A 23,210-nucleotide genomic window follows, 5' to 3' on the forward strand; every position below is an offset into this window, starting at 1 on the left:
GCACTTTATAGATTTTCAGCGATGCTGGTAAAAAGAAACTTAATGCATACATGTACATGGTTATTATTGTGTTCCAATCATTATGCAGAAAAGGACTTGAAACCAAACCATTCCAATTTCTTTTGTAAGATGTATTTATTTCATTTGTGCTTTTTGTTTTAAGTTAGAAGTACAAAGATTTTCTTTTCCTATCTATTGAGCTTGTAATATAAGTAAATGAGTCATTTTCCTTTCTGTTCTGTTGCAGAAGGACCTGATATCGTATCGTCATTCCTCGGAGATTTGCTTCCCTCTGACGAGCACCAATCACTGCTAGGTTATTCTTACATAGCCACCATCCTTATAGATCTCGCATTGACCTACGCTGGAACAGTTGAGCAGTCCTATAGTCTGGTGGACGTTGCCCTCAAACGTTGTCCCCAGAGAACAAAGGCAGGGAGGGTCGGGTCTGAAACGGAGGACGAGAGTTCAGCGATGGCTCGGGGAGCCTTCCCACGCAGCCCCAAGTATTATTCCAAGGGCTCCAGCGCAGTGGCATCGGTTCAATTGTCTCCCATGGGCCCTGTCAGTCCGCCCGACTTCCTCAGAAGTCTCCACTCAGCCTTGAAAGTGGTGAATGAGCGTTGCTTTTGTGGGACCCCGGGCCTCTGGTCGCTCACGGAGCAACCAATCTTTGGCCCGCAGTGTGAGAAGCTTTCTGTTCCCAGTCTGGTATCTTCTTGCCTTCCCCTGAGCCCTGAAGTGTTGGCGTCCTACCTCTCTTTCTGGGAAGACCTCCACGAGGCTGTTTGTGCATTCAAGGGGACGTTTGTGAAAGGGGGCGATGTGGGTTCGGATGAAGACAGTGTGGGCACGGGGTCGCAGTCGAGTGAGATGGAGACAGCAAAGAAGAGGGTGACGCTGAAGGAGTTGCACGCCTCCAAGGCAAACAGTGCTTTCAGCAAGATCATCGCAGTCAGTCGCTCCATACCATGGTGTTTTGAAGGTTGGTCTCCTCTTTGGATGGTTTAATGTGATGTCAACCAGATAGCTCCAATTTTCCACGACGGAAATGATAATCTCTTCCTGGAAAATTCTTTGAAAATGTTAGTGTAAAAATTTCTATGCTTGGAGATTTGGCCCAAGGTGGAGAAAAATTATGTCACAAAATTTTAACCCTAGATAGCTGATGCCTATAGAAACCAAATTTACTGGTGATGTTTGGGTGAAAAATGTGGGCAAAAATCTGGCAGGCAAAGCATTTGAAGTCATTAGTTGTCCAGAGCATCATCTCGCAACAGGGCATATAAGAAGATGTAGGGATGGGATGTTCGAATAGTTGAATCACTGAACACCTCGAATAATTAGCTTTTTACACTATTTGATGTTAGATTACAAAAAGTTATCTATTACGTATTATAATTTCATATACGCAGCACAGATCGTCCACAACTCAATTTAAATCTGTTGGCAATGGTTGGGTCTTATATGAAGGTTTATACATTTGGTTGGTTCAATTCTTTAATAATATTTTTATGAAAACTTATCATTGAAAATAAGCTTTCGATTGAGCATCAAAATATGTATAATCCTGGTGAGTCCACCAGAACAACACAAAGAGGAATGTATGTATTCCTTCAAATGCACGAGCATAGGCTGTTCCTTTTGACTCCCTTTTGCATGATCAAATTTATGTTTTATAAAATTAATTTTAAATTTATTGCCAATTTTATATTTGATTATAGGTTTTAAAAGAATGCAGCAAAGCAATACTTGTATGAAAACCTTCAATATGCATGTATATAAAAAATACACAAGTATTTCGGTGCTTCATGTGCACAAGTTTGATGTAATCATGGGTGACAGTTGCTTCAGGATTTGGGAGCCGTATTGAGGTAGAATGACTAGCAAAGTGTTCAGCATTTCTTTATTTTTATTTTCATTTTTATCTAAAATGGAGGTAAATGCATATTTTGTAAGGCTATCACTATTCGTGTCAGGTATTCAGAAAATAATTAACTATTCCTATGTGATATTCAAATTCTAGAAAAATGCTATTCGACCCATCTCTGTAAGAATGTTAGAGCTGTGCAAATGCCAGATTTTTTTCTTGAATCAAGTTGAGCTGAAACTCGTTATTGTCTGGTGAGATATGTTTTGTTGCATACTCTGCAGGCCTCATTCACCGGGAACGTATGAAAAGGCCCTCTGGTTCCCGTGATCCTCAGTACCTGCAAATGCTCTTCACCTACCTGAAAATGCTCTCCTCCCTCATCGTCCAGAGCAGCCTTCAAACTAAAGGTTTGTATTTTTTCATGTGGGGATGGACTATTTTTTATCAATCCAGTTTATCAATCTACATAAATATTATTACGGTAGACTCTTGTTAATACAAACAACCTTATTACGAAGTAAATCGTTGGTCCTGATGAAAAGGCTAATCCAATCTACATTAGAAGAAATGTTATTTCAATATTTTCTTTATTACAACATTAGGAACCCCAGTTCCAATCCCGGGGGTTACAAAATGAACTTTATTATGAAGTTCCACGGATAAGCCAGGGCGTTTGTACACCAACTAACGGTGTTTTTATACTCTATACTACGTCATAATCATTGCGCTATGTTTAAGTTCTCCTCATATACTGTACTCAAAAGTGTTGATTGTAGTTCATCCTTCAGTTGGAGATACTATTGCAGGACTTTAAATGCATCCTTGGGGCCTAAATCCATGGGCCTTCTTGTGCTGAACAGGCTCCCTACTGATTTTAAGTACGAAATGGACCCAGTCCTGTTCAAAAGGAAATTAATAACGTTTTTAAGGAAAGAACAGTTTTATTCCGTAAAGGAATTTTTGGGGAAAAAATAATCATATTGAATATGGAATAAATTTTATGTACTTTATGAACTTCTTTTGGTCAAATTATGGTGCCATACACTTGTGTATTTTATTTTATTATTGTCTGCAACATTTATATGTATATGACGTGTCCTATACACTCAACTCATGTATTTTTTTACTGTGTTCAGTGTCCGCTGGGCAAATAAAGGTTACTACTACTACTACTACTACTTCAGTATCCACGCTATGTGATATAATTTGCTTCATTCCTGTGGAATCTTGGTGACCCACTCATTACCACTCGTAAATTGGATGTACAGTCAGTCCTCATCCTACACACATTCAATTTACAAACTTTCAGGGACTAGAAGGTTCAAAAAATTCAAGTGTGCCCAAAATATCAAATTTGGCGCCTTTCGAGTTGGCTGATACGACGAGGTGTGGCGTAGAGGAACGCGTACTTTGGGCATAATCTGAACACAGATTAATTGAATTCGGTATGAAGTCAGGAACTGTTCTGCGTTTTGCCTGTTCCTCCTTTCTGTAGACAGCGATTTTTTTTTGGCTCCGGCTGTGTCATATGCTCAACCAAATCGGTTCTTCACAATCGTGAGTGAATGGACACTTGTGATGCAGTGTTGCATTTTGCAGGATAACCGCACTCCTCAATACCTTGCGTAGGTTTAACAACTTACGAGCAAGTTTTCAAGGAACGCATGTTCGTACATTGAGCTCTTATTGTATTTGGGAAGATATCAACCCTCGATTGCATCATGGTGGGTTGAAGGTTGAAGAGACAAGAAATTTTGAAAAACTATTTTTTCGACAATTCCAAAAAGAAGTGTTCATAAGCACTTCATTGTTATAAACCTCGGTTTTTTGATCCCGTGAACTTATAATAATGAGAGTCTACTGTATGTCTAGCATGCCTGTTTGGGTGCTCTATGATTAGCTCTATCACCCTTAGGCCATGGTCATTCCTTGTCACAAGGAATATGGGATTCACCAGTTGAGTCATGTTGGTGCTGTGGTGATCGATAGGTGTGCAATAAGTATTGTATGGTTTGGCTCTAAGGTGTGATGATTAAATCCTAAACAATATTATTTGAATTGGCCAATAAATGAATTGCTAACTGTCCAGTTAGCACACACAATAGTTATTAAGTCATTATAGTCTTAAAAATTATCTTGGAATTTGATTACTCTTTACCTATGTATAACACCCTTTTTAGTGAGAAGGGCAAAAAATGTACATTTATTCAAAGCAGAAATGTGCAAAATCAATCTGATGCAGTAGAAAATAATTTCCTTTAAGTTATGAGCTGAGATTCTATTTAATGAAATAAGCTTGAGCTTGTATATATTAAGGCACGTTGGGGCAGTGTTTATTGATTTCCATTCCAATCCTATTCATAAGTACAGTAGATTCCGTTTAATGGGTCCACCGGTTACTCGGGGCAGCCGCTTAATTGGCGCATTTCTTGAAGAACAGAACCCAATAGATGAATATCCCAGAGTATTCTCCGCTTAATTTGGACAGCATACCGCTTTATTGGGCCATGAGTCGGCGACATAGACTCTATACTCGCGACGAAATTAAAATTTTTTGCATTCAGAATGCTACTTTTTTTCCTCCTTTGATTTACTCTTATTTTTCACAAATGTCCTATTCTTGCCCTATTTTGAAAGCTCTTGTTGTTATATTGTCCGCAAGAGGATAGGGCTTTTCTTTAATAGGGCTTAGTAAGAGACATTCATTCAGCGTCGCCCGAGGCTGTGAAAAATTATTTTAACTTAATTGTTATAATTCTTCAAAATGATAATAAATAACTAAAATCGCTGATTTTTAAATCAAATTAATAGTTTATTAAACTTATGCTGCAGTGTAAACATTATTTAGTCTTCTTTCTACAGTTTAAAAGTTTTTATGCCCATCTACAGGATAGTTCGCCTAATTGGGGCAGCCGCTTAATTGGGGCAAAGTGCACAAGTCCCGATATGTCCCAATTAACCGGAATCTACTGTATTAATTTTTCACCCATTGTACTGTCTGAAATTAACTGGATAATTTCAAATTTCTCTCTGCTCTTTCTCTTACATTGCATTCATGGTTCATATCCAGGGTATTCCATACCAACCAATTACTTGGATGTGCTGACAGAGGATGTTGGTAGCATTTTTGGCAAACTTGTCTTTGAGTGCGACATCCCTCCATCCCGACTGGAGTCCACAGCCTCCAAGATGAACCTGGACTTGGTGTGCTGCATCATGGGGAACTGCTGCCCACCAATCAAAAGCGAAATGCCTCCACTCATTGGCACGGTTAGTTAACTGCAATTAAACGTATTTAATAACCACAAGTTTATCAACGCATTCATTAATTATAGACTACTGCAATAGTGTAGTGTTTAATCTGGAAAGCTTGACAATGTAGTTCGTTGAGCATGGTAATCGGCTGCTAATGGAAGGGTTTAAATTCAGTTGACTCCTCAGAATATTGCAAAACAATAAAATCCTCATGCTATAAATTGGAACAACTGTCACCCTATACTGAATGTGTGAAAATCACACATCTTTGGCTCAGTTAGGGGTGGCCTCTATTCTTACCTATTACGTACAAAAAACTTCGGGTTGAAAAAGTGTGGGAAGTTTGATATTTAAATCTGATGCAACTGTGGGTCTTCTATTTGTTATGAATTGCTCCCTGTTGACGTATACACTGCTGTCATTCTTGACCATTCATTCCAAGCAACTGCACCACTGAGGGGCCTCGCATATAACCAGTGACATGTAGACTGGTACTTCAGATGGCCAAAACTTTGTTAATTAAATCTTTTGAGTGTTTTGGTTTCGCCTATGGATTTTTAGGAAATATTGTCCATCATTGATAGTCAATATTTATAGGTGTTGAATTCCCATTATTTCCTTAAGGACTTGCTGTATATTGTTTGAAATTTTTATTTGTTACTTCAATATTGAAGTATGTACATTTTTATTTTTTATGTAAATCAAAGGAAAAGGAAACCAAATCTCTGGAATGGAGGCATCAAAATACTGCCAAAGTAGGTAGATCCATGTTTTAAGCGTGGCTATGTCAAATGATTTTTTCATGATGAATTCCACCTATGTGAATTCCTTTGGACTGCTTACATTTCATTTTATTCCATCCTCTTCTGTTTTTATGACATTTAGTAACTCTTATTAGTGTTCAGTAATTGACAGAAGCAGGTTTCCCTGTCATGAAGTTGAAGACTTCTTGATTGTTAGATGATGATGCCAAAAAAATGTACTTCTTTGCACGCTAATGTAATTTTCTCTATGAAATAGGCTGATGTAGCATAAGTTCTAACTTCTTAAGGGGAAAACTGTTTGGGCTTTAAGTAAAATTGAAAAGATACAAGTATTTTGTGTCATAATGCTGTTGTAAGAGTTTGGAAGATACCAGTTGCATTTTGTAAGAGGTTTTGTGAATTTGGCTCTTATTGTTTAATATTTTGACTTCATATAGTTATGCTCTGTACTGGAAAATGTACTAAAGTATCCCAGTCTTATACGTCGTTAAATATTTCTGGCCCAGTTTAATATGTATTCATGATTGAATAATTTAAATGACTTTTCAAAACGCTTTAATCTGGTCTATCATTGCTGTAATAATAATAATAATAATAATTTTATTGGTCCCAGGACTTTACATTGTAAAATATAGGACATGTCATACACAAAAATGAATACATACACAATCAAAGTCAGAATCAGACACTTCTGTGGTAGGCAGATTCCTCTAGAAACTGAGTTGTGCTATAATAGCCTTTGTTGACTAGAAAGAGTTTAAGATTAGATTTGAAAATTGCCCTTGTAGAAGCTTTTTTTATGGTTGACGGCAGAGCATTATAAACCTTGATAGCCATGTGAAAAGGGCTCTTATTGTACATTGCCGTGGCGTGGCAGTACATATGTACATCTCCACTATGGCGAGTGGAGTGTCCGTGCACTTGAGCATTGGTAGTGAGATCTTTTATATTATCTTTGACATGCATACACAAGTGGTATATATACATAGATGGTAACGTTAGGAGTTTTAATTCCCTGAAATAGGGTTTGCAAGATTTCCACGGGGGTATCTTTGCTATATACCTTATACTTTTTCTTTGTGTTGCGAAAACTCTACGAAATCCAGGCGACGATCCCCAGAAAATAATTCCATAGGACAAATGGGATTCAAAATAACCATAATATACCATTTTTAGAACATTTAAATCAACAATATCTACCAGATTTCTCAGAACATATCCACTTTTAGCCAGGGTTGAGCATAGGGTATTGGTATTGGTCTCCCAATTTAGGGAATCATCAATAGCTAGACCTAGAAACTTGGTGCTATTTACCCTCTCTATGGGCTGACCATTTAAGAATACCTCTAACTGAGGCACTTCCCTCTTTTTTTTAAATTGAATGTAATTCGTTTTCTTAACATTTACAGAAAGTTTATTCAGGTTGAACCACTTTTCTAGGAGTAGTAGTGAACTCTCCAGCTTCGTTTGCAGCAGCTTAGGATCCCTGTGGCTCATTGCTAGAGATGTATCATCAGCATATAACACTATATCATTGTTTTTAATAAACCTCGGCAAATCATTGATGTATAGTAAGAATAAGAGGGGCCCCAAAATACTGCCCTGTGGTACCCCTACATTTATTATTTCTATGGGAGATAAGTAGTTTGTAACAATGTTGTTGATGCCTGTACCCTCAACCTCTACCATCTGTTGCCTATCCTCTAGATATGATTGCAACCATTTATGAACGATTCCCCTGATCCCATAGTGCTCACATTTAATGAGAAGGATTTTGTGATCTACTGTGTCAAATGCACGAGAAAGGTCATTGAATATACCCACCGAGAATTCATTCCTGTCCCATGAGGTCATGATTTTTTTCAGAAAGCATGCAATCGCATCATTGGTGCTTCTCTCCTTTTGGAATCCAAACTGTTCCATGTTTAATAATTTGGATTGGACGACAAAGTTCATAATCCTGTCTCTCATCATTAGCTCAAAAATTTTATATATATTAGTCAGCAAGGATACTGGCCGGTAATTTCCTATGTTGTCCACATCACCTTTTTTGTGGATCAGTTTTATTTTAGCTATTTTTAAATAGTTTGGAAACTCACCCTTATTAAAGGACTCATTTATTATGAAAGCTAAGGGCTTAATTATAGCTTTAGAGCATTTTTTTAGGATGAAGGAAGGAATATCGTCTATCCCAAGTGATGGTTTGTCTTTCAGGCTATTTATGCACTTCAATACCTCATTTTCTGTTACCGGAAAAAGGACCATAGAGGAGCACATGTGTTGACAGTGCCCCGTACTGAATCTGTCACTACTTATTATTGAGCTATGTAATTGTAGGGGTACAGTTGCAAGGTACTTATTGGCAAAAACTGCCACTTGCATAGGATCGGCCAAGTTTATCCCTTCCCCATTTTTTATTGTTAAATTTCCACTCCTGTTTACCTTAGAGTTTGTTGCCTTTCTTACTGTTCGCCATGATGTTTTGGTCACATTTTCAGCTTGACTGATAAGTCTGCTGTAGTGAGCTTTCTTGGTTTGAACTATAAGGTCCCTGTATGCTTTTTTGTAACTCTGAAAGTAGTTACTATTGAGGTCGTAGCCCTTCTGCCCTTTTCTTAATTGACATAATTCCCTAAAATTAACGCTAGCAGCCCTTATTTCATCTGTCACCCAACCCTTGTTACTCTCATGACACTTCATTGGCACTAATTTTCTGGGAAAGAATTCCTCAAAGATGAGCTTTACATTACTAATGAAATACATGTACATGTCCTGTATACACTTCATGTTGAGTAATTTGTCCCAGGAAGTTTCACATAATTTATCACAGAATACATTTACTCTATCTTTTGGGTAGAACCTTTTGTACCTCTTGAAGATTACATCCTTTTCCTTGGGGATACGTATCATTTGAGCGTAATGGTCTGAAATTCCTAGATTTATAACCTTTGAGTGTTCATTTTCTGTCAGTTGCAAATTGGTGATAACCAGATCGATATTTTTTGATGTAGTGGCTGTTTCTCTGGTCGGTGAGTTTATCAGAGAATTTAACCCATAAAGACCCATAAGTTCTCTGAGTTTGGTGGAATTGGCATTGTGTGAGGACATTTCAATGTTAAAATCCCCACAAATTAACACTTTCTTTTTCTTACCAACACTTAAGTGTAATAATTGCTCAAATCTTTCAAAGAATTCGTCACTATTACCACCAGGAGGTCTGTATAGGCACATAATCAGCACATTTCCTATACTTGGGTCGATAGTTATTTCAACTGCTGCAATTTCTAAGCATCTTTCTTTACCGATTACTTTTTTAAAAGCCGAGGCCTTATAACTATATTTACTATTCACAAAAATGCACACCCCCCCATTTTTGTATTCTGTTCGGCAGAAATAGTCAGCCAGAGAGTATCCCTCAAACACAAAAGATTGCATTTCGTCGTTGTTGCACCAGTGTTCACTTACACAAAGCACCGTGATGTCTTGACCACACAAAAGCGCGTTCAGAATCGGCACTTTGTTGCGGATGCACTGCATGTTTTGGTGTAATATGGTGCAGATAGCCGCACCGTTGCCTTTTGTATGATGACCTAGTCATGCCTGACTTACTGCGTCGCACGTAGGTTGCTTGACCGTGCTCTCCTTCGGTAACGTCGCACTCCGACCTTGGGCGACGCCAGCGCTGTCTTGTCCGTTACTGATGCTTTTATTGGCCCTTTTCAGCAGCGATGGGTTGAACCTGGATACTGATACTTCGCTCGGCCAGGTTTCCTTTTTCTTCAACGCGTCGAGGATCGAGAAATCTGCTCCTACCTTGAAGGACGCGGAATTTACAGACGCGAATACTTGTTCGCAAGTAAACTCCTTTCCTTGAAACTTTTTCGCTAAATGATTCTTTATTTCTTCCGGCTTAGTATGGGGTTTAGCCCTACTCACAAATAACCACCTTCTTATTAAGTATTAACTGTTTTTCATTTTAGAGAGCCACTAATTACTGCCATTGATGAAATGATATCTTTTGAAATTTTACGTTTGCATATTTACTACAGGAACTCTACAAGACTGGAAAAGTGGAATTGAGGAAGTGGGGTCGAATTGTTTTGAATCCTCTACCTAAGGTAAGTTCCTCTTCCATTTTTTCATATATTAATGCTTTAACTTGGAATTTTTTCGCTGCAGAAAACTTATCTTTTGAACTGGTTTTGGAGGTATAATTGGTAAGAAGTGTCTGGTAATTTCACGGTGAATATCTCATATTTGAGGATTGCAAATTTGAAACATTTAGTAGTGACTAAGTTCATTGGGAAAGTATCAGAATTTTCTTGAACAAAGCATGCAGACGGTTACAAGCAGCTCCTGAAAAGGCCAGAAATATCTAGTCTCATAACACATTGATATTGCCAAAGTAGTGATATTATTATATACATATTTACTGGATGCTTTTTAAATAAAAACAGTATTTACTAACATTAATGAATGATTAAATTCATATTTAACGATAAGTCAACATAATATATACGCTGCAAAATCTATCTTTGCCTATTGGCTGAGCTGGAAGGGATAATAATACTTCATTCTCCTCACTTATTTTGTTTAATTTATGCTTATAGTCTGTTCACTTTATGTCTGTGGGTGAGCTTTCGTGAGAACCCAGACACTCTCGGATGGCTTCGCTGAGAGGGGAGGGGTAGTACCGAGAGAGAAAGGAGGAGCGAACATGGTGTTGCCAAATGTACATAGCCGCCCTACTTTGTCGCTGAAAACGTGTGAGTCATAGGTGGCCACAGGTATTTCGGCCCCGGTGCCGAGACAATATACCTACTCATTTGGAAGGTATTGGGGTAATCCGTTCACAGAAGCCCATGAAATTGTCAGATACCATACTGAATGAGGCACCGTTGGTGGAAGGCATACTTAATCACATAAGAGATCATGTGAGGTTTGGCAACACTGCTCCACGAGCAGATTCACGATGTTCACTCGGCGGAGGTCTGAGAGCAACTGACTGTGGCCACGCCTACTGTTTGCTAATTGGCAAAGGCAAAGTCACATGTCGAGAAACTTTCCCTCCCCTCACCTCCACTTGCTTTGGCCACACCAGCTCACCCGCTGAGATAAAATGTACAGAGTATAGCAGATTTTGAGCTCTATTAAATTTGTGAATGTATGAAGGGAGAACAGGCAGCGTTTGATGCATGTGTCTTTATGACCAATATCACTATTGTATATGTTTAGTTTATTTTCTGTTTTAAGTTCATTTGTTGTTTATTTGTGAGCATGTTTGTTTTTATTTTGATTTCTTTTATTTCTTTGTTTGAGGCGATGCTATGGTGATAAAAGATAAATAATGAATTGTTAAGGAGAGAGCCATCTTGAAGTGGATGTAAAATAGGATTGAGAATAAAACAGAGTGTCAAGTGGTATTTACATTGAACTTAATCGCTGTGATACGTTACGTTGAATCTCAATTCCTGCATGTAGTATATATCAGCACAAATTGCATATTTGTAGGGTTGGCATGGGCCCGCTAGACCTCCTGGGCCCCTGTTGGAGTCCCTTCTTTCCTCGCTGTTGGAGGAGCTTCATGCTGCATGTGATACACAGGGCCTTGGAGGGTCGTTGGGCTTGGAAGATCTCGCCACTGCTGTGCAATCCACTGCGGTGCGCACTTTGCTGGAAGAGGGCACCTGGGAACTGGCCACAGTCGATCTGAGCCTCCTCACCCCCGGTGACGACATGCTCATCTTCCTCACCAATCTAGCCAACCTGCTCACATTGCACGCTATCTTATTCCTTGAAGTTGGCGTCCCTGAGAACGACCATCCATTAGGGCTGCTCTCCAACAGTCGATTTGAGTGCCTCCTGGCACGCATGTCTGTGTGCTACAACATCTCCTCGATGGGCGTCATCTCGATCCACGAACTTGTACAGGCCACAATCGGAAGTCAGCTGGCCCTTGCAGTGTGCGACCCTTCAACGTGGAGTGATGGCCATTCAGAAAATTCCAAGGTGATCTTCCATTTCTTTTGCGTTCTCACCTGTGTTATTTGCAATTATTTGTACAATTAGGATAGAGAATCTTAAATTGATTGTGAATATTTCATAAAGCAGCAGTAAATACATACATACGTTAATTTTTATGGTCTGCTTGTAAGGTCAGGTAATATGGCCATACATGGTGAATATCCAAGGTGGCAAAAAAATAATTTAAAAAATGGGAGAATTGAGAATTGTGTGAATTTTTAGTTCCTTGCATGATGCATGATATATATATATGATATATATTTTTATATATATATATATATATATATATATAAAAATATAAATTAATTAAAATATGATGAGTGTCATATATACTTTGAGCATTACCGAACCCTGCAAGTGTGCATAGTGCCACCTAGCACCTATTCCCCACCCTCTGTTTCTTCTCCCACCTTCTGATAACATCCCCATTTACTCTGCCATATTGTATGTCTTTGTGTGCAAGGTGAAGGCCAATTTGGCTACTTATAGTTCCAATACTGCCTTTCCTCGCAACTTTACCGTTCACAGGTGAATGAACCACAAATAACCTTGCTGTCCTTTTAACCATGCATTCTGACAAATCGTTTGTCTTACATTCTTTCATATTTTCCCATTGAGGGGTGAATATGACCCTTAATTCTAAGTTCCCAAGCAATGCCAGGTGATTGGCTAGTAATGTATATTTATGACAATTTTGCATATCATTTTCAGACCTATACTCCGAGACATTAATCATCATTAATCAATTGAGGTCTAGAAAAAGAAATAGATTATTCTTCTGCACTCCAAGGATGAAGTTTGCCATGAAATATTTTTGGAATTTTATTATTTATATTATTATTCTCTCCTGTGCAGGCAATGGTGCCGTTGCGTACGTGGCCCTTCCCCCTCCATCCTTCCCTCTGCCCACTCCCCAGCCTCCCCACCCCACAGCCTGCACTCCTCTTTGCGCTCTGCACGGGCCGAGCGTGGTGCCCCAGAGTGCCCACGCTTCTGTCATCCTCCTCCACAAATGCCCCACCTCTCTCGGAGCAGCTCAATGAGCTCATGTGCGACTACCTGAGTGCCCATGTAACCACGGGTCCCGGCGGCCTCTCCAACACGCTGACTGTGCCACGGATGGTGTGCCTGTACCGCAGTGCCGTGGAGGATGATTCCTCTTCGTTCTGGTCAGAGGACAGTGGTGGGGCCTCATGCCACAGTGACACCCCCAACCTCATTAAGTTCCTCTCGGAGAACTTGAGTGGGCCAATCAGGGCAGAGCTCTTAGCACTTCACTCCAGGGTCGAAGGTGGTGCCACAACTTCAGGTATGTCTTTATATAATAATAATCATTTTATGTTTAATTTTCAGGTAGTCATATGCCAATAAAGTTAAACCAATTTTAATCCAAGGGAACAAAGTTATGCTGATAATTCATTCATTGTGCAGTATTTCCACTACATTTTACCGGCTGTGGTACAAGGTTTTTTATTTTTACATCTATGGATTTAACTATAAATGCATGACTAAATCTAATGTAATCTAATGCATGACCCACCTCTAACTACACCCATTAATGCCCAAATCATACATGTAATTAATGTAGATAATGGTTCTGAATCAAATCCGAAATCTTGAGTCCTTTTTCTTTTCATTGAATATAAAATTCAATTTTTAATGTTCCTCAATTTCATGAAAACCAAGTATTCCATTTATTGGCAATTTTGTAGGATAATGCTTCTTTCCTACTAAATTTTCTGTCGAAATCTGGTTAGTTCTGAGATTTATACCTTAAAAATAACTATCTTCTTTAGTGCCTATGTCCCTGTTATTCGAGTATCAAACCCATGGATTTGATAAAGTTTGGAGTCATGGATTTGGTAGGATTTAGCCAAGTCATTAACACATTGACTGCCATGGTATTTTAGTATATATTTCCTATGCCATTATTGATATTTTTCATCAGTTATGTATTCATTCATGCCAGATAAAAATATCATTAAAATGAATCTAAGATGAATTTCACTCTATTTTGAATGAATTCTGTCATAATGACCGCTTCAGTCATGGTCCATGCTAAAACAATCGACTGGTAACCATTGGTGCAAGAAATACCCAGGGACTCAGTCGCTCTGTGGCCAAAGTGGCGGTTAACGTGTTAAATTCATGCCACATTTCAATTTGCAAGTAGAACTATTGGAATAGGTTACAAAATAACTACTGTTAGGATATAATTTTCATTTACCATGTATTTCTTTCTGTTGCTGATTATTACCTTAGATCTGATGCTCAAGGTGAGTGCCCCCAATTACTCTCCACGGATAACTTTGAGCTACGCCAAGGCCATTACCGAGAGGGAGCGTTTTGAGGAAGCATTCCCTTCGAGACAATCGCTGGCACCTGAGTGGTCTTGGAAGGGTGGCCCCCTGCCCACCAATGTCCTGGAGTACCTTGAGCTGCGCTGTTGGCCCCTGGCCATTGTCGCCGCCATCGCCAATGCCCCTGGGTCCACAGTTGTCCTGCCCCCCCTCATGCCCCATGCAACCTGCTTCAAGCATCTCCTACACAGCATCCTAGGATATCCCGAGATAGTTGACCACCACGAAAAAATGCTGGCAGCCCTGAGTCCAGAGGGACTGCCCTCGTCGCGCCTCTGGCACATCCTGGATTCGCTGTTCCTGCTCGACGACTTGCCTGGGGAGTGGCTGCTGGCCCTACTCACGATGGTCCCTCAGCCAAGGCTTTATGCTGAGCCCAAGATGGTTGCTCTGCATGACCTAATCATGTGGGATGTGGCATCACGCAAGCCCAGTGAAGGTTAGTGTGTGCCTCTGTTTACTGATGGCTGACACTCAGAAAATGCCGTGGTAACTATCTTCAATTACCGTAGCATTTTTTATGATTTTTGGAGACCCTTGAAAATTGCCAAATTTTCCCTAATAATAAATTCCTAACAACTTATAGAATAGCTTCTTGCTCCTACATTTTTACCTGTGTGAGTAAGGCCTGTTAATAGAAATAAGTAACAAAAAATGAAATACTTTTTGAAATATCACATTTTGGAGCTCTGGGGTGCTTATCTTATAAAATAAATGAAAATTAAATTAACTCTATCCCTTATTTTTCGAAGTACTAACATCAAAAGTTGAGGTCTGTGGAGTATGGAATTGAGGGGCCCGGCAGAGAGGGGCATTCACTTTGGTAAAATTCTTTTAAATAACTATATTTTATGCATTTTGGAGCATAAATTTTCATTTTTATCCTAGCAACAGATGAAATTGCACAATTTTAAACATTCAAGGATATAAAAACTATTAAACTGATAAAAATTTAAAATTTTTGGTAAAATTTGGTGGCCGTCATGGCCCCTGCGACCACCACCGGAATCCGCTACTGGAGAGAATGAAAAGGACTAGACCTTGTTGCAAATGCTGGAGGCAAGTTCACTGCAGAAGGGGAATAAGCGGTATTTGATTTGTATTACGCTCCATGTATTGAACTATGTAGTAAATTATTCCTTAATTAATTGTGTTATGCTGAAATTTTCCAATAAGATTTTTTTTGTGGGTCACTAACATGCTCTGACTATTGTTGAACTCTTTGCTTTCTGTAGGCATAGAGGAGCCGTGGCGATATGGCATTCAGATTCGGGATCCTGCGACTCGCGTTGCTTGTGTGCTGCACAACATCACTACGTGGGCCTCGTGTAAGGAGGGCGCTTGTCGAGAGGCATTGCTGTCGCTCTGTGGGAATAAGGCAATCGATGTGCCACCAGCCACCAAAGCTCTCGTCCTGGACACGCTCAGAATGGTGGAAGTGTATGAGAAGGTAAATTTTGAGCCTTTTTGGAGTGTAGAAGGTCTTTCCCATTGCACTAATACTAGTCTTTAAAGTTCACTTTGTATGCGGTGCATGGTTGGTTTAAAGGTTCATGTGTGCACAATTGATAAGTTTATTAGGGATGGGTCTAGCGGCAGATCCAGATTTTTTCTGGGAGGAGGGGGGGGAAGGGCTCAAGGGTCTGACAGGTCTTCTCATATTTGAGATTAAAATAAAAAATTTAAAACAAAATACAACAATTATGGTAGATTGATTTTTTTTATATGAAATTTATTAATATTAAATTAAATGATTGAAACTCCGTAATAGACAAAATAAAATGAACATCATGATAGCCATATTAAAAATCTTGTCTATTTTTTGAGCGTCTGGGCGGTGGGGCACGTGCCCCACCCCCCTAAATCCGCCATTGGATGGGACGGGATTGGATGGGAAAATTGGATGGGTCAGTTCTGTTTTCATAAGCTCTGTTTTGGTTTTAAGCTTTGGTTCTGTGTTCTGGGTCTTAGCATAGCATATACGTTGCTCAGTTTTTAAAGACAAAAAATATATTTTGTTTTAAGTTTTTTTAAAATAACTTCCTGAAGTCAGGATTACTAGTATCCACCTATCTTTAAAACCTCCCATTTCCCTGTGTAAATTTACCTTTTGTACTGTTGCAAACAATTTTTCTATGCCCATTGAATGCCAGGAGAAAATAGGCCTTATACTATCATCGTGATCATATTTGCCACCCCTCTTTATAAGCGGCAGTGCAGGTATGTATTTGTGTAAAACTGATCGGTTAATGAAATTATTTAAGGGATGGTTGAGCAATTTCCCACACTTTTTCTATCATTTACTAGTTAAAATGTGTAAAATGGAAATATATGAAGGTATGAACTTTTAATGGAAGAATTTGTAGTTCAATTGATTATAGACCACTGATCAGCAATCTTTTTGTGTCCCTGGAACACATGTTCAAGTTGTCAGTCTCTGTGGAATAGAAATATGCACAGTGCAACCTCGATATAACGACACCCCACGGTGCACTAATAAACACTCGTTATAGCGAATTGTCGCTTTACCGTAGGTGGAGCAAATAATAGCCAATATACCTGTTGCGAGCAGATATACAGGAACAGGGGTGGTGCGGCGACAGATAAACATCTATCCGGTAAACGTAAGCATAAATCCAGACGAAAGGCGATGTTTTTTTCCATTACTAAATTTCCTTACTCAAATAACGACTATCTATTCAAACAATTTATAAGCGCTGCACTGAATAAAAATCATGCAAAGCATTGTTTCGTCAACCATTATATTTATCGAACGACAGTTTACCACATAAATTTGAGACTGAGCACTCCATTAACTTCTTTTCTAACAGATCGCTAGCAATTACAGAGGTTAAGGAGTCTTGATGAAAGTCTTCCGGCGGTGAAACCCTCGCTATAGCGAGAGCCAACACCGAAAGGGTCTCGCAAAAACGAATTTTTTAACACGCTTATTATAATAATAATACGTCTTTATTGGGCGAGATTGGGACTAGAAAGTCCCATCTTCCATCTAACCCCTCGTCAAACATTAAATATATGCAGTTAAATACATTGTCAAGTTGCTCATGAAATTACAGTGGAACCTCGTTAAAGCGAGTACGGGCTATAGCGACACTCCCGCTATAACGAGAGATAGCCGATGCACCGTCAATTGACCCTATAATAAGCGTGTAAAAAAATTTGTTTTTACGAGACCCTTTTGGTGCTGGCTCTCGCCATAGCGAGGGTTTCACCACCGGAAGACTTTCATCAAGACTCCTTAACCTCTGTAATTGCTAGCGATCTGTTAGAAATGAAGTTAATGGAGTGCTCTGTCTCAAATTAATGTGGTAAACTGTCGTTCGATAAATAAGTAGTTAATTTTGGTGAAAATATTGTGGCACTAGCATTCGCGAATGCTTCATCTTCTTTTGTTCCTCGGCCGGCAGAAAGCAGTCGGCAGCATATCCGCACGTCCGTGAGTTGCGTGAATAGAAAGCATTTGATGGCAGTCACCACGGCCAAAAAACACCAAACACGTCTAAGCGAGAAAATAATAATAAAGGAGTAATATGAGAGTGTCGAAATTAATTTATCTTCCTATTTGCTCTTCGCAATAAAAAAAGCAAAAGCGCCCAAGGAATGCAGACCATGAAGACTTAGAAGGAGCTTTGTTCGGGTGGTTTTGCCCACTCAAATCTGCGGGAACTTCCGAGAAAGGGGCTACGCCTAAGCCTAAAGCTGAGTATTTCAGGAATAGATTGCGAATCGAGAATTTTAAGAGTTCGGAAGGTTGATTATACTAATGCGAAGCACCAAAGCGTTATCTCCCCTCATAATTGCTGGTGATGCCTGCGGTGTAAACCCGAAGTCGTAGAAGAAAGGACTCCGATCATAAGAATCTTTAGAAGTTCTCCCCGCATCATATAACATAGACGAAACGGAACTTTTTTTACATACAACTCTCCGACAAAACCCTTGCAGTATGAGGTATTTCTCGCAATGATGCCTCCAAAGGTAGGTAGTGCGCCTTAGCGATGATGTAGGATGTACGAAGCAATGATACTCAGCGTGAATTGTCAGGATGGACGTATTTATTCTCCGTTGTGGATTTACAAGGGTGAACTATTCGCGTCAGTGGTCGGAGTCGTACTGGCGCTCTCTTTTGTAACGTGGGTAGCCGAGCATCCCCTGGTGGCCGCTGGAATAACTCACAGAACAACTAATTCTCGTTTGCAGTGCCGTGGTAAACTCTGTGTATTATTTCAAATACGTCGCGAAAGTAACACTCAAAAAGAAACTTTTTTCAACAACGGCAATTTAAATCACATCACTTTTTAAGCTTAGCAAACTTTTTACCGTAGATGATGTAGATATTACATTATCTGATAGAAAAAGTCTTCCAAGGCAGGAACGTTATACAACCTTCCACCGTTTTCGCGTGTAGAAACAAATTTAATGCGTTATTTCACTTCACTGCCGCTTAACGTACAGAAACAATAAACATACACCAATGGAAACATTTGAGGCATTAAATAACCGCGATATGTACTGTTTTATCAGTTAATTTTTGAATTTTCAGTGGAAAATACCAAAATAATAGAATGATCACGTAAATGAACTAATTAAGTGCATAGAAAAATGGCTTCCTCGGTTGCGCATTGGCATAATGATTGACGAAACAATGCTTTCCATGATTTTTATTCAGTGCGGCGCTTATAAATTGTTTGAATAGTAAGTCGTTGTTTGAGTAAGGAAAATAAGTGATGCAAAAAAACATCGCCTTTCGTCTGGATTTATGCTTACGTTTATCGGATAGATGATTATCTGTCGCCGCACCTCTCCTGTTCCTGTATATCTGTTCGCAACAGGTATATTGGCTATTATTTGCTCCACCTCCGGTAAAGCGACAATTCGCTATAGCGAGTGTTTATTAATGCACCGTGGGGTGTCGTTATATCGAGGTTGCACTGTACATGCAGAGAAATTACATAAAAATAAGTGGAAGTTCCATTTCAATCAACAATTAGCATTATAATTTTACAAAGTTACTATTGACCAAGTGTAAAAAGATGTTAGTGAACATGGGAAAAACCTAAGGATATTGACTGTCGTCCTTATTGGAAAAAACCCACTGCAGGAAAACGCACACACAAGAAGGGGGGCGTGAAAAACCTGCGAAAACTTCTGAGAAAGCTAATGTAAACCTGAGTATAGAAATACAATAAATTACATAGAAAATGTCACCCAGTACCTGTAAAGAAAAGGAAAATTAGATGAAGCCGGATGAGATAATTGATGAATCTCTCGTACTGTTCCCGCGATGTTACATGTCTCGCTGTTGTTCTCGAATTATAGGGTCAATTGACGGTGCATCGGCTATCTCTCGTAATAGCGGGGGTGTCGCTATAGCCCGTACTCACTTTAACGAGGTTCCACTGTACGTAGGTATATTCTCATGAGATATTTTTCGGTTATCTTTCTAATTACTTATTTATTAAAATGGAGCAAATATTTTCCCCATAACTTTTTTTCGTCATCATACTTCAAATCCTATTATGTAGTTGGTAGGCCATTTGAAATTACCCTGGGTCCCTTACCCCAAACCTATGTGATGGATTTTCTTCTTTGAAAAGTTTGCTTTTCAATAAACTTATTTTGGCCGTGACTGAAAGTGCTTTATTCCTTTAATTATAATTAAAATATGTGAGCCTGTATTTTTTGCTTTTCACTCTCAATCCAACTCTTTGTTGCTTTCTTTTTAAATTATCAGGTGTTTGCTCATGTGAAGTCTACAGAAGTGAAAAACTGGCATGATGTGTCTCAACCCTTGGAGACAGATCCTGGGTTGATTCTGCATAAACTTAGTCAAGCAAAACAGGTGAGTGAAGTCTTAATGGCAGTTTTCTACAGAAGAGAATAGACCTATAGTGATATAAAAGGAAGGGTTGTTTACAAAAAATGGTTTGGTCATAGGTTTACTCACACGCCATCTGTTACAGATGGTTCATGAGCTTACTCATATTTTCTGCATTCTGCCTTTATATGCCACCTGTAATGATGCATCATAACTTCTTTGTCTAAGCACTGATTACATCAGTAGGCAATGTATTAAACTCGATTGCTTTTGTGTTTTCCTTAGTTATTGAGTAATTAATTATGGTTGATTGCAGAAAACCAAGCTTGCTGGGATATATGGGCCCAGCCTCAGGGGCCAGTTTGAAAAAAACATCCGATCTTTAATGTGTTATGGGAGTGCTGTTCACAATTTTAGTACAGTGGAACTTGTTTAGTACGTTTCTGCAGGGACCACAAAAAATGAACGTACCAACCAGGAAAACGTGCTAACGAAGAAAGTAAATAATAGCAGTCAGGGTAATTGCAATCTGTGGAAAAGTCGTCATAATTACAATTACTATCGGTAGTTCTCGTAGGATCGCCTTCCTGAACTCTTTTCACCTTTAAAATCACGAAAATGAGCTCTACATTGAAAAACAATACCATGTGAATAAAAATCACAATGTTTCATAGGTTTCCCGAAGACAATTACATGAAAACGGCGTCTGTCTCCCGTGATTTATCCTATATATATTTATAGAAAGAGGACAAGTAAAGCTAAGTCATTTCTTCTTTCTCACAGCATACTCGGAGAATATAACAACAACCCTGATTATGTCCACTGGTTGTTTTTAAACATCACAAAAATGGGACAAAATTGTATTAACCTTAAATTACGGTGACAGCCGTACACATTCGCTTCTGAAATAAAATCATATCGATTATTATATCAATCGATATATCGATTAATAACATGCAACATTATTATATTACGACGTATTTACAAGAAGATTTTATATTATACAGTTGAAATTTACTGAAGAAATTTGTATAATGTCGTCTGCTTACGTGCCGAGATAACGTATTTTTAAGCTAAGCTTCGCGTGGAGATCCAGAGCATCGTCTGCTCCCGCAGCAGTAGTCAAATGCGCTAGACCTAATCTAGACCATTTAAAAGGAGGCAGTATAATGCTAATTGTAGAATGTTATCTCATTTATTTCTACTGTTCCTTGGATGGAAAAGCAATGCAATGCTTCCATAGCGTTGACGCCGAGTTTATGGAGTACGTGCAGTACTGCTTTAGATAAAGTGGGACTTGGATAAGACTCATTTCTTCATCATGATAACTCGTGCAATAGCAACAATTGCCCACTCGCAAAATTTGTGCGCAGTGGACACTTCAGAGGCAACAGAAGGTGAGGAGCTCGGGGTGGGGAAAATTGGGGCTTCTCATTGGCTGCAGTTTTCCAGAGTCAGACATTCCTGATAAATGGCCGCATTTTCTTATTCATCACGTCATAAGAATTGAGAAATGCATTTGGATTAATCACGGTCGAAGAAAGAGATGTGGAATGAATGCAAGAATGTTAATGGCTAATAATAATAAATTAAATCATGAATTCGGAGGTTTACGACCCTTATGAAGATACTAGAGAACGAATTGCGGGTTGCGTCACGGCAAGCAATTGAGCATACTAACCAGGAAAGCGCAATTTTTTCGAACGTACTAACTAGATGCTTTTACCTGTATTTTGTTCGGATTGTACCGGGACCGAGAGAAATCGCCGCACTAAGGAGGAAAACGTACTAACGAGGAACGTACTAACCAAGTTCCACTGTATTCACTAGGGCACAATTCAAAACTTCGATCTTATATGTAAACAGATCTTCCCCTTTATACTAGTCACTATTGAAGCTGCTGGTCCAACGTACCACTTGACCACTGGCATCACCCAAGGACCTAACCTAGAATTCTGGAAACAGACCTTGCCCAAACATATCAATACTTGGACCTCCGTAAGATTTATTTGGGTTTGTTACCATTTTACCATGAGAAGCCTGAACATGTATATACCTGAACTTATTCAAGATTTCTAACAAGGTGTAACCAAAGGAAGCTTTGTTTTTCCTCCAGCCGCACGTGTAAATGGATATGCTACTTAATAGCAATCACCCATGAGGCAGTTGGTCCTAGTATCAATCTGGACCACTGACGTTGCACTGTTACATTTTCTCCTGAGGAGCCCTTTCTTGACATGGTTTTTAGGTATTTGTTTTTCACTGTGCACATGCGGCATAACCTATGAGGCTTATGATGCTAGTGGTCATGAGTAAATTCCTCATGACTCCTCTAAGAAAAGTTATGATCTTGGAATGTCAGTGTTTTCCTAGTAATGCATCTCCTGTTGACTTGATTGGAGATCCAAAGAGTGGTTTGTTGAATGTCAGATAGTAGGGGCTCTTATTTCTTATTCAACTTTGAGCTACAAACAATTTCCCAATAAATGAAGTGGCTCCGCGTATGCTCAAGGATGATGTTGACTTTCTCCTAACGTACATCACTCTAATGATTGTACCTTGTGTTTGCATGCTATCCTGAAACCGAAGTTATTCAATGAAGTCTGGACTTCAATTTAATGAATCCAAATGAAGTCTGGACTTATATCTTTGTGCTTTTCATTTTTTATCATGAAGCAGTTCGAGCTAGTTATGCCTGAGAATATGTCGAACATGTAGTCAACCTGCTGATACAGAATTTAGTTGATAATCATGCCATGGCTCTTTGATAGAGTATTTCTAAAGGGTTTGAAAATGGTGAGAATTCTGTCTGCCCGTGGGGATTGTAGTGAGTGAGATTTCCTCTCTTCAACAGCTGCCGCTTTTCCTCAAGTGGATGGAGTTGCGCAAGCCATCCGAGGAAGTGCTCAGTCTTATTGGTCCAAATGTGCTCGTCACTCTCCTTGATGCGGATGCCCCAGACTTCGCCTCTGCTCAAAAGGTTTGCTCTACTCTGCAGGATTTGATTTATCTGTGTGAAATTACTGCAAAAAGACTTACCATATTTGGTGGCATATAAGACACACTTTTTTCCTAAATAGGGTAGTTTCCTTCATCAA

The 23,210-nt window shown here is 39.2% G+C and overlaps 1 protein-coding gene across 2 annotated transcripts in view; it reads left to right on the plus strand.

The window, feature by feature from the left end:
• The window catches only part of LOC124167693, a 97,147-nt gene that overhangs the window by 45,906 nt on the left and 28,031 nt on the right, over positions 1 to 23,210 (plus strand). For both annotated transcript variants that reach the window (XM_046545681.1, XM_046545682.1), the window contains exons 14-23: positions 248 to 985; positions 2,155 to 2,280; positions 4,944 to 5,143; positions 9,942 to 10,010; positions 11,404 to 11,901; positions 12,772 to 13,225; positions 14,179 to 14,715; positions 15,512 to 15,726; positions 20,029 to 20,136; positions 22,967 to 23,092. In XM_046545681.1, coding sequence (XP_046401637.1) covers positions 248 to 985; positions 2,155 to 2,280; positions 4,944 to 5,143; positions 9,942 to 10,010; positions 11,404 to 11,901; positions 12,772 to 13,225; positions 14,179 to 14,715; positions 15,512 to 15,726; positions 20,029 to 20,136; positions 22,967 to 23,092 — 3,071 coding nt within the window. The remainder of the gene's footprint in view (positions 1 to 247; positions 986 to 2,154; positions 2,281 to 4,943; positions 5,144 to 9,941; positions 10,011 to 11,403; positions 11,902 to 12,771; positions 13,226 to 14,178; positions 14,716 to 15,511; positions 15,727 to 20,028; positions 20,137 to 22,966; positions 23,093 to 23,210) is intronic.

This window comes from Ischnura elegans, chromosome 11 (assembly GCF_921293095.1).
Source record: "Ischnura elegans chromosome 11, ioIscEleg1.1, whole genome shotgun sequence".
NCBI classification, from domain to species: Eukaryota; Metazoa; Arthropoda; class Insecta; order Odonata; family Coenagrionidae; genus Ischnura; species Ischnura elegans.